Source organism: Heterodontus francisci, chromosome 22 (genome assembly GCF_036365525.1).
Source record: "Heterodontus francisci isolate sHetFra1 chromosome 22, sHetFra1.hap1, whole genome shotgun sequence".
Taxonomy (NCBI): Eukaryota; Metazoa; Chordata; class Chondrichthyes; order Heterodontiformes; family Heterodontidae; genus Heterodontus; species Heterodontus francisci.
Genome location: NC_090392.1, coordinates 83,407,282 through 83,424,601, shown reverse-complemented (window position 1 = coordinate 83,424,601; position 17,320 = coordinate 83,407,282). Strand labels below are relative to the sequence as shown.

Below are 17,320 nucleotides of genomic sequence, written 5' to 3'. Positions count from 1 at the left end.
ATTGAAAGTAGGGTTACTAAAGTATGGTCACTTTACTTATCAGCCTCTTTTGTCATATAGTCACCCCTTTCAGAGCTCAGGTACGTCTCTTGGTAGTATCTGATTATTTGCAAGACTGTATTGGTTCTCTAACCTAATAGTGTTTTCTGTTGCACGCATTTTATTGCAATGAAAGATTTTTTTTTCAGCATGCAAACTCTCTTCTGGAGTTTTATAGTATATTGAACGCTAGGAGATATCCAATCAAAGGAGTGATTATGCAAATGTGAAATGCATGTTCAAGAAAAATAATTTCAATAATTTATGGCTAAAAATATTGAGTGGCCTGACAGCAATTAATAGTTTCAGATTTTAATTTTTTTACTTTCCACTTGCAGACTGTGAAGTTGTTCATAGTCAATAAATTGCACATATTTATGTTTATTTAAAACCATATAAAGTTCCCATTTAATATGCATGGTCAATATAAAATGTATCTAGTGACACCCATTTGTTGCTTTTATTACAGGATCCTACAATATGCAAAAGAGAAAATACGATCAGCATTGGGGCTAAGGCCCCACGCTGTAGACTGGTCAGAAATTCTGTGCTTAATCCCTAATTTACTGCCTTTAAGATCAAAGGAACATAGGAAATAGGAGTAGGCCATTTGGTCACTCGAGCCTACTCTGTCATTCAACCAGGGCGGCGCAGTGGTTAGCACTGCAGCCTCACAGCTCCAGCAACCTGGGTTCGGTTCTGGGTACTGCTTGTGTGGAGTTTGCAAGTTCTTCCTGTGACCGCATGGGTTTCCACCGGGTGCTCCGGTTTCCTCTCACAGCCAAAGACTTGTAGGTTGATAGGTAAATTGACCATTGTAAATTGCCTCTAGTGTAGGTAGGTGGTAGGAGAATTGTGGGGATGTGGTAGGGAATGTGGGATTAATGTAGGATTAGTATAAATGGGTGGTTGATGGTTGGCACAGACTCGGGCCAAAGGGCTTGTTTCAGTGCTGTATCTCTCTGACTGTAGATCGTGGCTGATCATCTACCTCAATGCCATTTTCCCACACTATCCCATGTTCCTTGATATCTTTAATATCTAGATATCTATCTTTAACATACTCAATGACTGAGCCTCCACAGTCCTCTGGGGTAGAGAATTCCATAGATTCACCACCCTCTGAGTGAAGAAATTCCTCCTCATCTCAGTCTTAAATGGCATACCTCTTATTCTGAGACTGTGTTCCCTGGTTTTAGAACCCCCCACCCCTAAAACCCCCACCCTGCCCAGCCAGGGGAAACATCCTTCTTGTATCAATCTTGTTGATCCCTGTAAGAATTCTGTATGCTTCGATGAGATCACCTCTCATTAAACTCTAGAGAATGTAGGCCCAGTCTCTTCAATCTCTCCTCATAGGACAATTCCACCATCCCAGGAATCAATCTGCTGAGCCTTCGTTGCACTCCCTCTTTGGGAAGTATATCCTTCCTTAGGTAAGGAAACCAAAACTACACAATACCCCAGCTATGGTCTCTCCTGAGTTCTATACAATTGCAGCAAGACTGCTTTGCTCCTGTACTCTCATCCTTTTGTAATAAAGGCCACATACCATTTGCCTTCCTAATTGCTTGCTGCACCTGCATGTTAACTTTGAGTGACTTATGAACAAGGACACCCGGGTTCCTTTAGACATCAACACTTCCCAATCTCTCACCATTTAAGAAATACTCTGCATTTCTGTTTTTCCTACCAAAGGTAGATAACTTCACATTTTTCCACATTATATTCCATCTGCCATATTCTTGCCCATTCACTTAGCTTGTCTAAATCCCCATGAAGCCTCTTTGCATCCTCCCCACAACTTGCATTCCCACCTAGTTTTGTGTCATCAAACTTGAAAATATTACATTTGGTCCCCTCATCCAAATCATTGATGTAGATTGTGAATAGCTGGGGCCCAAGTATTGATCTTTGCGGTACCCCACTAGTACAGCCTGCCAACCTAAGAATGACCAGTTTATTCCTACTCCCTGTTTTCTGTCTGTTAAGCAATTCTCAGTCCATGCCTGTATATTACCCCCAATCCCATGTGTTCTCATTTTGCTTACGAGCCTGTGTGGGACCTTATCGAAAGCCTTCTGAAAATCCAAATACACCACATCCACTGGTTCCCCCTTATCTATTCTGTTAGTTACATCCTCAAGAAGCTCCAATAGCTTTCTCAAACATGATTTCCCTTTCATAAATCCATGTTGACTCTGCCCAATCCTACCATTTTCTAAGTGTCTAGTTATAGCATTCTTTATAATAGATTGTAGCATTTTCCCTACTACTGATAGGCTAACAGGTCTATAGTTCCCCTTTTTCTCTCTCCCTCCTTTGTTAAATAGTGGGGTTACATTTGCCACATTACAATCTGCAGGAACGATTCCAGAGTCTATAGAATTTTGGAAGATGATCAATGCATCCACTATCTCTACAGCCACCTCTCTCAACATTCTGGGATGTCGATCATCAGTTCTGGGGGATTTATCAACTTTCAGTCCCATTAATTTCTCCAGTACTACTTTTTTACGAAGACTAATTTCTTTCCTCATTCTTGCTTGTTCCTTGGTTCTTTAGTATTTCTGGGACGTTTTTTGTATCTTCCTCTGTGAAGACAGACATAAAGTATTTGTTTAGTTTCTCTACCATTTCCTTATTCCCCATTATAAATTCCCCTGTCTCTGCCTGTAATGGGCCGACATTTGTCTTTGCTGTCACTGTTTAAAAATAAGGGGTCGCCCATTTAAGACCGAGATGTGGAGAAATTATTTCTCTCAAAGGGTGTGAGTCTTTAGAACTTTCTTCCTTAAAAGGCAGTTGAAGCAGTGTGTTTGAATATTTTTAAGGCAGAGGTAGATAGATTCTTGATAAGCAAGGGGGTGAAAGGTTATCAGGGAGTAAGTGGGGATGTGGAGTTGAGGTTACAATCCGATCAGCCATGATCATCTTGAATGGTGGAGCAGGCTCGAGGGGCAGAATGGCCTACTCCTGCTCCTAATTCGTAAGTACATATGCTAATCTTTTCCTTTTTGCATACCTGTAGAAGCTTTTGCAGTCTGTTTTTATGTTTCTCGCTAGTTTGCTTTTCATGTTCTCCTTTGCTGAATTCTGAAATGTTTTCAATCCTCAGGCTTACTATTTTGGTAACTTTACAAGCCTCTTTGATCTTTTTTATTCATTCATGGATATGGGCATTGCTGGCTAGGACAGCATTTATTGCCCATCCCTAATTGCCCTTGAGAAGGTGGTGGTGAGCTGCCTTCTTGAACCGCTGCAGTCCTTGGGGTGTAGGTACACCAAAAGTGCTGTTAGGAAGGGAATTCCAGGATTTTGACCCAGTGACATTGAAGGAATGGCGACATAGTTCCAAGTCAGGATGGTGTGGGGCTTGGAGGGGAACTTGCAGGTGGTGGTGTTCCCTTGCATCTGCTGCCCTTGTCCTTCTAAGTGGTAACGGTCAGGGGTTTGGAAGGTGCTGTCTCAGGATCCTTGGTGCTTTGCTGCATTGCACCTTGTAGATAGTACACAGTGCTGCCACTGTGTGTCGGTGGTGGAGGGAGTGAATGGCACCCTATCCACGAACAATCAAGCGGGCTGCTTTGTCCTGGATGGTGTCGAGCTTCTTGAGTGTTGTTGGCGCTACAACTATCCAGGCAAGTGGAGATTAATCCATCATATTCCTTACTTGTGCCTTATAGATGGTGGATGGGCTCTGGGGATTCAGGATGTGAGTTACTCGCCTCTGACCTCCTCTTGTTGTCACGGTATTTATTTGGCTAAGCCATTTCTGTATCTGGTCAATGGTAACCCCCAGGATGTTGATAGTGGGAGATACAGCGATCCTAATGCCATTGAATGTCATGGGGAGATGGATACATTCTCTCTCTTTTGAGATGGTCATTGCCCAGCATTTGTGTGGCGCAAATGTTACTTGCCACTTATCAGCCCAAGCCTGGATACTGTCCAGGTCTTGCTGCATTTCTGTGCAGACTACTTCAGTATCTGAGGAGTCGTGAATGATGCTGAACAATGACCAATCGTCAGCAAACATCCCCACTTCTGGCCTTATGATGGAGGGAAGGTCATGAATGAAGCAGCTGAAGATGGTTGGGCCTAGGACACTACCCTGGGGCTGAGATGATTGAACTCCAAGAACCACAACCATCTTCCTTTTGTGTTAGGTATAACTCCAACCAGTGGCGAGTTTTCCCGCTGATTCCCATTAACTGCATATTTTCTAGGGCTCCTTGATGCTATACTCGGTCAGCTTCTGCTCTAATGTCCAGGACAGTCACTCTCACCTTACTTCTTGAGTTCAGTTCTTTTGTCCACGTTTGATTCAAGGCTGTAATGAGGTTAGGAGCTGCGTGGCCCTGAGAACCCAAACTGAGCATCACTGTGCAGGTTATTGCTAAGCAAGTGCCACTTGATACCTTCCATCACTTTACTGATGATGGAAAGGAGACTAGGGTGGTAATTGGGCTGGTTGGAATTGTCCTGCTTTTTGTGTACAGGGCATACCTAATACATTCTTTAACTTCTCTTGTTAGCCATGGTTGGATCACCTTTCCTGTTGAGTTTGTGTGTCTCAAAAGAATGCAACTTAGTTGTAAACCATGTATTAATTCTTTAAATGCTAGCCATTGCCTGTCTACTATCAAACCTTTTAATGTAGTTTTCCAATCTACCACAGCCAACTTGCCCCTCATACCTTCGTAGCTTCCTTTGCTTAGATTTAAGACCCTAGTTTCAGATTGAGCTGCATCACTTTTAAATTTAAATGTAAAATTTTATTATATGGTCACTTTTCCCTAGAGGTTCCTTTGCAACAAGTTTATTAGCTAGCTCTTTCTCATTGCACAATACCAGATCTAAAATAGCCCGTTCTCTAGTTGATTCCTCAACATACTGTTCTAGAAAAGCATCTTGTGTACATAGAAATCATGCAATCTGTTCTATCATTTGTATATGATGGATGGTACTTACACCCAGACACACACATGATGGATCAATATGTAGCATTTTAAATACTAAATTGGTAATTTGGTCCCTTTTTAAAGTTGTGCTTCTGTTCCATTAGCCAGTTTGGACAGAAGTATCTTTAAAAGTTTCTTGTGTCCCTACAATCTGCAGATTGCTGTCTCCATTTGGAAGATGAGTCACACCCGTGGACGTAGTTTTGTTGAGGTTATTTGTGAGAAGTACAGCCCAGAAAACTTCCCATACCGACGAGGAATGGGTATTGGCATCCACATCTCTGCAGAGCCACAGGGTTCACCGTTGAAAGGTGAGGGAGACTTTATACTTGCTTTGAAACACACCTCACTCACTTTCCTGCTGGGTGTGACCAATTTGCTACTACTGGGATCCAGAAACTAAAAGAAATGGAGGTGGGATAGGAAAACCCCCATGAGATTTCTCTTTTTTTTTTTATAATCCATCCCAGATTTTTCAATTGTTTAATCATGTTGAAATGCATCAGGGCCCCAAAGTCTTCAGAACACCAGTTGCACTATTTAAATCATTTTTTATGACAGGCAGGAGCACATCGCATTAGGAGACATTGGTGTAGTAATGACACTAGACTAGTAATCCAGAGGCCCAGGCTAATGCTCCAGGAACATGGGTTCAAATCTCACCATGGCAGCTGGTGGAATTTAAATTCAATTAATAAATGAATGAATAAAAATCTGGAATTGAAACCTAGAGTCAGTTATACAGCACAGAAACAGGCCCTTCAGCCCATCGTGTCCGTGCCGGCCATCGAGCACTTAACTATTCTAATCCCATTTTCCAGCACTTGGCCCGTAGCCTTGTATGCTATGGCGTTTCACGTGCTCATCTAAATACCACCTAGTCTCAGTAATAGTGCCATGAAACTATCAATTGTCGTAAAAACCCATCTGGTTCACTAATGTCCTTTAGGGAAGGAAATCTGCTGTCCTTACATGGTCTGGCCTACATGTGACTCCAGATCGACAGTAACGTGGTTGGCTCTTAACTGCCCTCCGAAATGGCCTAGCAAGTCATGCAGTTCAAGGGCAATTAGGGATGACCTGCCAGCGTCACCCACGTCCCATGAAAGAATAGAAAAACACTGTGGTTGAATCCTGAACCAACTTTTGCAGAAATCTATACCAGCAGAGATTGTTTGTTTGCCCAGTATTCACCCCTTCTCCCTTTGGGAACATACCAGTTTGAATGTCATTTTACCTAAGTCAAGAATGCTTAGGTGCAGTTTGATAGAAAGCAGCATGTACATGCATGCACACACTAGCAGCAGTTTCAGGGTCACCTCGGGCACGGCATTACAAACAGCACAACTCACTATAAAATATGAGTACATTGCTGCCATCTTCATGCACAGTCTCACTAATTGCCAGTTTCACCAGTTGGAAGTTCGGAACTTCGATTCACAATTGCTTGTATCCCAGTATTATGGACATCAAACCCTAGATATGGGGGAATGGTCTCACCCCCAGCCTCCAGGTAATGTACTTGAAGCAACTGGTATACCACGCATCAGAATTTTCTCATCCACAATACAATGACAGCCTGCATTACGTGTAATGGCCTATACAGTATGATGGGCACCTTGATACTTTAGATATACAAGTCTCAAGTATGCCGGGCTTACTCATTGCCAATTACTTAATCCAGGCCCTCATGTAAGGGGCATAGGCAACTTTTTTGACAATCTTAGCACTGATTTCCCCACTCTCCATGATGTTGCGCAACAGTTCAGTGTTCGCTAGAGCCCTCCCACATGCAAGCAATTAATAATGTTCATAAAAGTTGCCACTGATGTAGTGGCAATAAATCTGCCACAATCTTGAATGTCAAATTCTAGTATTCGTGGTAATTCTAGCATATATATGGAATAACCAGGAGAGCTCCCATACATACAGCTACTGTGCATTTGATATACCAGAGATATTAGTCTTTGTATAATCAAAATGCCTATTACTATCTCGCATAGGAGCTGTTTTGTTGTGGCATTCATAGCAAGTTCAACATTTCTATATACTGTGCCTACAGAATGAGTTGACACTGAAGTATAGGCTAACTGAAATATATACAAATGCATCTTCCCATATGCTGATATCTACACATCTCTTGTATACTTAGGTTGCTAGCATTGTTGTCATTTCGAGCTTATTACAAGTGATTCTTTTGCAGGCAGCTTCTGGTAATATTTAAAGATACGTAAAACCTTCAAGTTGCTTGACTTTCCCATTCTCTGCTTTCCCACACATTTGCATTTGCTCAAAATTAATCTGAATTTTTGTTTAATTTCCTTTAGCACGTCTGAATCTCCCAACTATCCTTGTGCTGGATGGTTGTGGAATTACCACTGCTGGAAGGGAAAGTGATATTGATGCCTTCTGCTCTCATGTCTCTGAACTCGACCTGTCTGATAACCATCTACAAGACTGGTACGAGGTAAATAGGTTATGAACCAAGAATTACTAAACACAGATGGTAGGTCCGACGCACCATGTCTAAGTGTTCCTGTGTCATTCATGAACTATTTCACTGAAAAGATACCAGTGCATTTAAAAACTTTAGTCCCGAGATTAATCATCTTTACCTTTCCCTGTTTTATTTACTCTGTATCTCTGTTTTTTCCTTTGGTTTTCCCAGTTTCACCCCCTTTCCTACAGGCAATGGCTCCTTGATGGCATGTATTTCCAAGGCAGTAGCTGTCATACAAAACAGAAAATGCTGGAAACTCAGCAAATCAGTTAGCATTTGTGGAGAAAAGTGGCAAGCTAACCTTTTAAGTGCAGAAGTAAAAACAAAGTGCTGGAAATACACAGGTCTGGCAGCATCTGTAGGGCGAGAAACTGAGTTGATGTTTCAGGTCTGTGACCTTTCATCAGAACTGGCAAACGTTAGAAATCTAATAGGCAAATCCTCCTTCAGAACTGTGTTCATCTGGTGCCTTGTCCCAGTAGTTCACTGTTGAAGACACAAATTATGTACCATAAATAGAGGGTAAGCAAGGGACTAATAAGAGTGAGGAATTTAAGGTAATTAATATCAGCAGAGAAAAAGTATTGGAGAAATTTAAGGGACTAAAATCTGACAAATCCCCAGGACCTGGTGGCCTACATCCTAGGGTTCTAAAAGAGGTAGCTGCGGAGATAGTGCATTCACTATCTATTTTCTAAAATTCCCTAGATTCTACAATGGTCCCAATGGATTGGAAGTTAGCAAATGTAACACCACTCTTCAGAAAGGAGGGAGAGAGAGAGAAAACAGAACTACAGGCCAGTTAGCCTGACATCAGTTGTCGGGAAAACGCTGGAATCTATTTTTAAGGAAGTCTTAATGCACTTAAATCATAGTATGATCAGACAAAATCAACATAGTTTTACGAAAAGAAAATAGCGTTTGGCTAATTTTTAGTTTTTTGAGGATGTTAACTAATAGTGTAGATAAAGGGGAACCAGTACATGTAGTATACTTCGATTTCCAAAAGGCATTTGATAAGGAGCCACACAAAAAGTTAATTCACAAGATGAGGGTTTGTGGAGTTGGGAGTAATTTATTAGGATGATAGAAAATTGGTTAATGGGCAGGAAGCAAACAGTAGGGATCAACGGGGCATTTTCAAGTTGGCAGGCTGTAACTAGTGGAGTGCCACAAGTATTAGTGCTAGTGCCTCAGCTACTTATACTCTATACTAATGACTTAGACGAGGAGGCCGAGATTAATCTATTCAAATTTGCTGATGCAAAGCTAGGTGGGAATGCATACTGTGAAGAGGACACAGGCTGCAGTGAGATTTAGACAGGCTGAGTGGGTAAAAAGGTGGCAGATGGAGTATAAGGATAGAAAGCAGAATATTTTTTAAAAGGCTTGAAACTTGTAAATGTTGATGTTCAGGAGGACTTGGGTGTACTTGTACAAGGAACACAAAGTTAGTGTGCAGGAACAGCAAGCAATTAGAAAGGCAAACGGCATGTTGACCTTTATTGTAAGAGGATTGGAGTACAAGAATAATAAAGTCTTGCTACAGTTGTATAGGGCTTTGGGGAGACCATACTGTGCGGTTTTGGTCTCCATATTTATGAAAGGATATATTTGCATTGGAGGTGGATACAGCCAAGGTTCACTATTGGTTCCTGGGATGCGGGGGTTGTCCTATGATGGGCTGAGTAAATTGGGCATATACTTTCTGGAATTTAGAAGAATGAGAGGTGATCTCTGAGAAATTGTTTCTGCTGGTTGAGGAATCTAAAACACGGGCGCACAGTCTCGGGATAAAGGGGATAATCATTTAGGACTGTGATGAGAAATTACTTCACTCAAAGGTTTGTGAATCTTTGGAATTTTCTTCCCCAGAGGGTTGTGTTTGCTCCCTCATTGAATACATTTAAGGCTGGGATAGACAGATTTTCTGGTGTCTGAGTATTAAGGGATATGGCGAGCAGGCAGGAAAGTGGAGTTGAAACCTAAGCTCTGCCATGATTGTATTGAATGCCGGAGCAGGCTCGATGGGCCATATGGTCTACTCCTGCTCCTATTTCTTGTGCTCCATTATTGTGATAAAAACTCAGAAATATAATCTCATTGAAACATACACTATTCTGAAGGGGCTTGACAGGGTAGACTTAGAAGTTGTTTCCCTTGCCTGGGGAATCTAGAACACAGGGGCACAGCCTTGGGATAAGGGGCCTTTCATTTAGATCTGAGATGAGAAAATGTTTCACTAAGGGTTGTGACTCTTTGGAATTCTCTTTCCCAGAAGCTTGTGGAAGCTCCATCATTGAATATATGTAAGGCTGAGATTGATGGATTTTTGGTCTCAGGGAATCAAGGGATATGGGGAGTGGGCGGGAAAGTGGAGTTGAGGCCAAGGATTAGCCATGATCCTATTGAATGGCGGAGCGGGCCCGAGGGGCCGTATGGTCTATCCTCCTATTTATTTTATAAATATCGATGGCCAGCTATTTGACTGCACAGTGGCATCACAACTAAGCTCAATTCTGTCTTCACATAATGTTTGCACAAATACATCCTTCCAGCAGGGATTGCTGGATATGATCAGAAGCAGAAGTTTTGAGATTTTCTCTTCAAATTCAGGTGCTGAGGCCAATTATAGCAACCCTATCAGCATCTCATGTCAGACCAGCTGACTCAGCGCAGACCAGAAATTGAGCCAGGGACCTAGCAGGTCTGTGTGACTGAACTGCTTATGGTGCAAGTTTCACTGAAGCATCAAGAAGCTTGTGCATAAGCTAAAAGTCTTCACGGTAGGGCAGAGCACAAAGGATGAAATAATGGGAGCTTGTCAGAAAGGTATGGCGATAATCATGGGGGATTTTAATTTACATATAGACTGGAAGAATCAGATGGGCAAAAGTACCCTAGATGAGTTCAACAGATGCGAACAACAGATGCCCCTCCACGTTGCTTTCATAGATCTCACCAAAGCCTTTGACCTAGTCAGCAGACGTAGTCTCTTCAGACTACTAGCAAAGATCGGATGTCCGCCAAAGCTACTAAGTATCATCACCTCATTCCATGACAATATGAAAGGCACAATTCAGCATAGCGGTGCCTCATCAGGCCCCTTTCCTATCCTGAGTGGCGTGAAACAGGGCTGTGTTCTGGCACCGACACTGTTTGGAATCTTCTCACTGCTGCTCTCACTTGCGTTCAAGTCTTCAGAAGAAGGAATTTTCCTCCACACAAGATCAGATGGCAGGTTGTTCAACCTTGCCCGTCTTTGAGCGAAGACCGAAGTACAGAAAGTCCTCATCAGGGAACTCATCTTTGCTGACGATGCTGCATTAACATCTCACACAGAAGAGTGTCTGCAGAAACTCAACGACAGGATCGCAGCTGCCTGCAACGAATTTGGCCTAAACATCAGCCTCAAGAAAACAACCATCATGGGACAGGACGTCAGAAATGCTCCATCCATCAATATCTGCGACCACGCTCTGGAAGTGGTTCAAGAGTTCACCTACCTAGGCTCAACTATCACCAATAACATGTCTCTCGATGCAGAAATCAACAAACGCATGGGAGAGGCGTCCGCTGCTATGTCCAGACTGGCCAAGAGGGTGTGGGAAAATAGCGCATTGACATGGAACACAAAAGTCCGAGTGTTTCGAGCCTGTGTCCTCAGTACCTTGCTCTACGGCAGCGAGACCTGGACAGTGTATGTTAGCCAAGAGCGACGTCTCAACTCATTCCATCTTCGCTGCCTCCGACGAATCCTTGGCATCAGGTGGCAGGACCCGTATCTCCAACGCAGAAGTCCTCGAGGCAGCCAACATCCCCAGTATATACACCCTACTGAGATGGCTTGGCCATGTGAGCCGCATAAAAGATGGCAGGATCCCCAAGGACGCATTGTACAGCGAGCTCGTCACTGGCATCAGACCCACCGGCCGATCATGTCTCCGCTTTAAAGGCGTCTGCAAACGCGACATGAATTCCTGTGACATTGACCGCAAGTCGTGGGAGTCAGTTGCCAGTGATCACTCTAGAATTGGCCTTTATAGCCACTCCAGGTGCAGCTCCCAAACCACTGACTGCCTCTAGGCACTTACCCATTGTCTCTTGAGACAAGGAGGCCAAAGAACAAAAGAATAGACTGGAAGAATCAGCTGGGCAAAGGTAGCCTAGATGAGTTCATAGTTTCTTAGAACAGCATGTTCTGGAGCCTACCAGACCTGGTGTTGTGCAACAAGTTAGGAATAATTGATGACCTCATGGTGAAGGTGCCCCTAGGTAGCAGTGATCATAATATGATTGAATTTTACATTCAGTTTGAGGGAGAGAAAAATGGGTCCAGGACTGGTATTTTAAACTTGAACAAGGGCAATTACGAGTTTGCAAGTTCTCCCTGTGTCTGCGTGGGTTTCCTCCCACATGCCAAAGACTTGCAGGTTGATAGGTAAATTGGTCTTTATAAATTGCCCCTAGTATAGGTAGGTGGTAGGGAAATATAGGGACAGGTGGGGATGTGGTAGGAATATGGAATTAGTGTAGGATTAGTTTAAATGGGTGGTTGATGGTCGGCACAGACTCGGTGGGCCGAAGGGCCTGTTTCAGCGCTGTATCTCTAAACTAAATCTAAACTAAACATGAAAGCAAAGTTAGCTAAAGTGAACTGGCAAATTAGGTTAAGGGATAGGTCACTAGAGATGCAGTGGCAACATTTAAGGGGATATTTCAGAATACACAGAATAGATGCATCTCAATGAGAAAAAAAAATTCCAAGGGGGGGACCCACCATCTGTGTTAACTAAAGAAGTTAAAGATGGTATCAAACTTAAAGAAAGTTAAATAAAAAGCATATAATTGTGCAAAGATAGGTGGCAGGTCAGAAGACTGGACAGAATATTTAAAAAAAAAAATGACTGAGCGTTGGTCCTATAGAAAGCGATCTGGGGAATTAATGAGGGAAAATGAGATGGCAGATGAATTGAACAGGTATTTTGCATCAGTCTTCACTATTGAGGATGCAAGTAACATCCCAGAAATAGCTGTAAATAAGGAAATGGAAGGGAGGGAGGAACTCAAGAAAATTTCAATCACCGTGGAAGTGGTACTGAGTAAATGTTGGAGCTGTGGGCTGACAAGTCCCTGGGTCCTGATGGACTTCATCCTAGGGTCCTGAAAGAAGTGGCTAGTGAGATGGTTGATGTGTTGGTTTTAATTTTCCAAAATTCCCTAGATTCAGGGAATGTTCCATTGGATTGTAAAATAGCAAATGTAACTCCTTTATTCAAAATGGGAGAGAGACAGAAAGCAGGAAATTGGAGGCTAGTTAGCTTAACATCTGTCTTGGAGAAAATGTTAGCTATTATTAAAGACATTATAGCAGGGCACTTAGAAAAATTCAAGGTAATGAGACAGTCAACATGGTTTTGTGAAAGATAAATTATGTTTCACCAATTTATTGGAGTTCTTTGAAGAAGTAACATGTGCTGTGGGTAAAGGGGAACTGATGCATGTACTGTACTTAGATTTTCAGAAGGCATTTGATAAGGTACAACATCAAAGGTTATTGCAGAAAATAAAAGTTCATGGTGTAGAGGGTAACGTATTAGCATGGATAGAAGATTGGCTAGCTATCAAGAAACAGAGTACTTTTAGTTTTGGTGACTGCAGCTTGACAGTAGCGAAGGTGCGAAAGCGAGCTTACAGCTGGGAAGTCAATTTCAGTGGAAGTTTAAAAGTTAATTCCCTTTTGTTTTCGGAGGACCAGGGACTGCTGGGTAAGTAAAAACTATATATTTGGGTGGTGGCTGTACCCGAGACACTACACGTGTCGTGTCTCCCACCCACCCTCCACCTTTAACCAAAAAAAAGGACTCTGTTGTGTTGATAAGGTAAGCTTTTTATTTAAGAAGTTCTGTCCGTTGGATTGCTAACCTAACAAGTTTTGACTTTTTTTTTTGGTTTTTCAGTAGATTTGTTGGGAATTTAGAATAGAGGGAATGGAAGTTAAGGCAGTTGTATGTTCCTCCTGCAGAATGTGGGAGGTAAGGGTCGCCAAGAGTGTCCCTGCTGACTGCACCTGCGGGAAGTGCACCCAACTCCAGCTCCTCGAGAACCGCGTTAGGGAGCTGGATGAACTTCGGATCATTCGGGAGGCAGAGGGGGTTATTGAGAGGAGTTATGGGGAGGTAGTCACACCTCAGGTAAAAGAAGTAGGATGATGGGTTACCGTCAGGGGAAGGAGAGGGAACCAGCAGGCAGTGCAGGGATCCCCTGTGGCCGTTTCCCTCAACAGCAGGTATACCGTTTTGGATACTGTTGCGGGGGACGACTTACCAGGGGTAAGCAATGGGGTACAGGTCTCTGGCACAGAGTCTGTCCCTGTTGCTCAGAAGGGAAGGGGGAAGAGGAACAGAGCATTAGTCATTGGGGACTCCATAGTTAGGGGAACAGATAGGAGGTTCTGTGGAAACGAGCGAGACTCACGGTTGGTATGTTGCCTCCCAGGTGCCAGGGTTCGTGATGTCTCGGATCGTGTTTTTGGGATCCTTAAGGGGGAGGGGGAGCAGCCCCAAGTCGTGGTCCACATAGGCACCAACGACATAGGTAGGAAGAGAGATGGGGATTTAAGACAGAAATTCAGGGAACTAGGGTGGAAGCTTAGAGCGAGAACAAACAGAGTTGTTATCTCTGGGTTGTTGCCCGTGCCACGTGATAGCGAAGCGAGGAGTAGGGAGAGAGAGGAGTTGAACACGTGGCTGCAGGGATGGTGCAGGAGGGAGGGTTTTGGTTTCCTGGATAATTGGGGCTCTTTCTGGGGTAGGTGGGACCTCTACAAACAGGATGGTCTTCACCTGAACCAGAGGGGTACCAATATCCTGGGGGGGAGATTTGCTAGTGCTCTTCGGGGGGGTTTAAACTAATTCAGCAGGGGAATGGGAACCTAAAATGTAGTGCCAGTGTACAGGATGTTGAGAGTAGTGAGGTCAGGGATAAGGTTACAAGGACGCAAAAGGGCACTGGCAAGCAAGAACCTGGTTTAAAGTGTGTCTACTTCAACGCCAGGAGCATCCGGAATAAGGTGGGTGAGCTTGCAGCATGGGTTGGTACCTGGGATCTTGATGTAGTGGCCATTTCGGAGACATGGGTAGAGCAGGGGCAGGAATGGATGTTGCAGGTTCCGGGATTTAGATGTTTCAGTAAGAACAGAGAAGATGGTAAAAGAGGGGTGGGTGTGGCATTGTTAATCAAGGAGAGTATTACAGCGACAGAAAGGACGTTTGAGGACTCGTCTACGGAGGTAGTATGGGCCGAGGTTAGAAACAGGAAAGGTGAGGTCACCCTGTTGGGAGTCTTTTATAGACCTCCAAATAGTTCCAGAGATGTAGAGGAAAGGATAGCGAAGATGATTCTCGACAGGGACGAGAGTAACAGGGTAGTTGTTATGGGGGACTTTAACTTTCCAAATATCGACTGGAAATACTATAGTTTGAGTACTTTAGATGGGTCAGTTTTTGTCCAGTGTGTGCAGGAGGGTTTTCTGACACAGTATGTAGACAGGCCAACCAGGGGCGATGCCACATTGGATTTGGTACTGGGTAATGAACCCGGCCAGGTGTTAGATTTAGATGTAGGTGAGCACTTTGGTGATAGTGATCACAATTCGGTTAGGTTTACCTTAGTGATGGGCAGGGACAGGTATATACCGCAGGGCAAAAATTATAGCTGGGGGAAAGGAAATTATGATGCGATTAGGCAAGATTTAGGATGCGTAGGATGGGGAAGGAAACTGCAGGGGATGGGAACAATCGAAATGTGGAGCTTATTCAAGGAGCAGCTACTGCGTGTCCTTGATAAGTATGTACCTGTGAGGCAGGGAGGAAGTTGTCGAGCGAGGGAGCCGTGGTTTACTAAAGAAGTTGAAGCGCTTGTCAAGAGGAAGAAGGAGGCTTATGTTAGGATGAGACGTGAAGGCTCAGTTAGGGCGCTTGAGAGTTACAAGCTAGCCAGGAAGGATCTAAAGGGAGAGCTAAGAAGAGCAAGGAGAGGCCACGAGAAGTCATTGGCGGATAGGATCAAGGAAAACCCTAAGGCTTTCTATAGGTATATCAAGAATAAAAGAATGACTAGAGTTAGATTAGGGCCAATCAAGGATAGTAGTGGGAAGTTGTGTGTGGAATCGGAGGAGATAGGGGAAGTGTTAAATGAATATTTTGCGTCAGTATTTACAGTAGAGAAAGAAAATGTTGTCGAGGAGAATACTGAGATTCAGGCTACTAGGCTAGATGGGATTGAGGTTCACGAGGAGGAGGTGTTATCAATTTTGGAAAGTGTGAAAATAGATAAGTCCCCTGGGCCAGATGGGATTTATCCTAGGATTCTCTGGGAAGCTAGGGAGGAGATTGCAGAGCCTTTGTTCTTGATCTTTATGTCGTCATTGTCGACAGGAATAGTGCCGGAAGACTGGAGGATAGCAAATGTTGTCCCCTTGTTCAAGAAGGGGAGTAGAGACAGCCCTGGTAATTATAGACCTGTGAGCCTTACTTCGGTTGTGGGTAAAATGTTGGAAAAGGTTATAAGAGACAGGATTTATAATCATCTTGAAAAGAATAAGTTCATTAGCGATAGTCAGCACGGTTTTGTGACGGGTAGGTCGTGCCTCACAAACCTTGTTGATTTTTTCGAGAAAGTGACCGAACAGGTGGATGAGGGTAAAGCAGTGGATGTGGTGTATATGGATTTCAGTAAGGCGTTTGATAAGGTTCCCCATGGTAGGCTATTGCAGAAAATACAGAAGTATGGGGTTGGAGGTGATTTAGAGCTTTGGATCAGAAATTGGCTAGCTGAAAGTAGGCAGAGGGTGGTGGTTGATGACAAATGTTCATCCTGGAGTTTAGTTACTAGTGGTGTACTGCAAGGATCTGTTTTGGGGCCACTGCTGTTTGTCATTTTTATAAATGACCTGGAAGAGGGTGTAGAAGGGTGGGTTAGTAAATTTGCGGATGACACGAAAGTCGGTGGAGTTGTGGATAGTGCCGAAGGATGTTGTAGGGTACAGAGGGACATAGATAGGCTGCAGAGCTGGGCTGAGAGATGGCAAATGGAGTTAAATGCGGAAAAGTGCGAGGTGATTCACTTTGGAAGGAGTAACAGGAATGCAGAGTACTGGGCTAATGGGAAGATTCTTGGTAGTGTAGATGAGCAGAGAGATCTTGGTGTCCAGGTGCATAAATCCCTGAAAGTTGCTACCCAGGTTAATGCTGTTAAGAAGGCATATGGTGTGTTAGCTTTTATTAGTAGGGGGATCGAGTTTCGAAGCCAGGAGGTCATGCTGCAGCTGTATAAAACTCTGGTGAGACCGCACCTGGAATATTGCGTGCAGTTCTGGTCACCGCATTATAGGAAGGATGTGGAAGCTATGGAAAGGGTGCAGAGGAGATTTACTAGGATGTTGCCTGGTATGGAGGGAAGGTCTTACGAGGAAAGGCTGAGGGACTTGAGGTTGTTTTTGTTGGAGAGAAGGAGGAGGAGAGGTGACTTAATAGAGACATATAGAGTCATAGAGTCATAGATATAAGATAATCAGAGGGTTAGATAGGGTGGATGTGAGAGTCTTTTTCCTCGGATGGTGATGGCAAACACGAGGGGACATAGCTTTAAGTTGAGGGGTGATAGATATAGGACAGATGTCAGAGGTAGTTTCTTTACTCAGAGTAGTAGGGGCGTGGAACGCCCTGCCTGCAACAGTAGTAGACTCGCCAACTTTAAGGGCATTTAAGTGGTCATTGGATAGACATATGGATGAAAATGGAATTGTGTAGGTCAG

General features: G+C 43.6%; 1 protein-coding gene across 2 annotated transcripts in view; it reads left to right on the top strand.

The window, feature by feature from the left end:
- tbcelb (tubulin folding cofactor E-like b) overlaps window positions 1–17,320 on the top strand; it is a 100,245-nt gene that overhangs the window by 10,299 nt on the left and 72,626 nt on the right. For both annotated transcript variants that reach the window (XM_068054197.1, XM_068054198.1), the window contains exons 2-3: window positions 5,161–5,314; window positions 7,331–7,470. In XM_068054197.1, coding sequence (XP_067910298.1) covers window positions 5,182–5,314; window positions 7,331–7,470 — 273 coding nt within the window. In that variant the 5' untranslated portion in view covers window positions 5,161–5,181. The remainder of the gene's footprint in view (window positions 1–5,160; window positions 5,315–7,330; window positions 7,471–17,320) is intronic.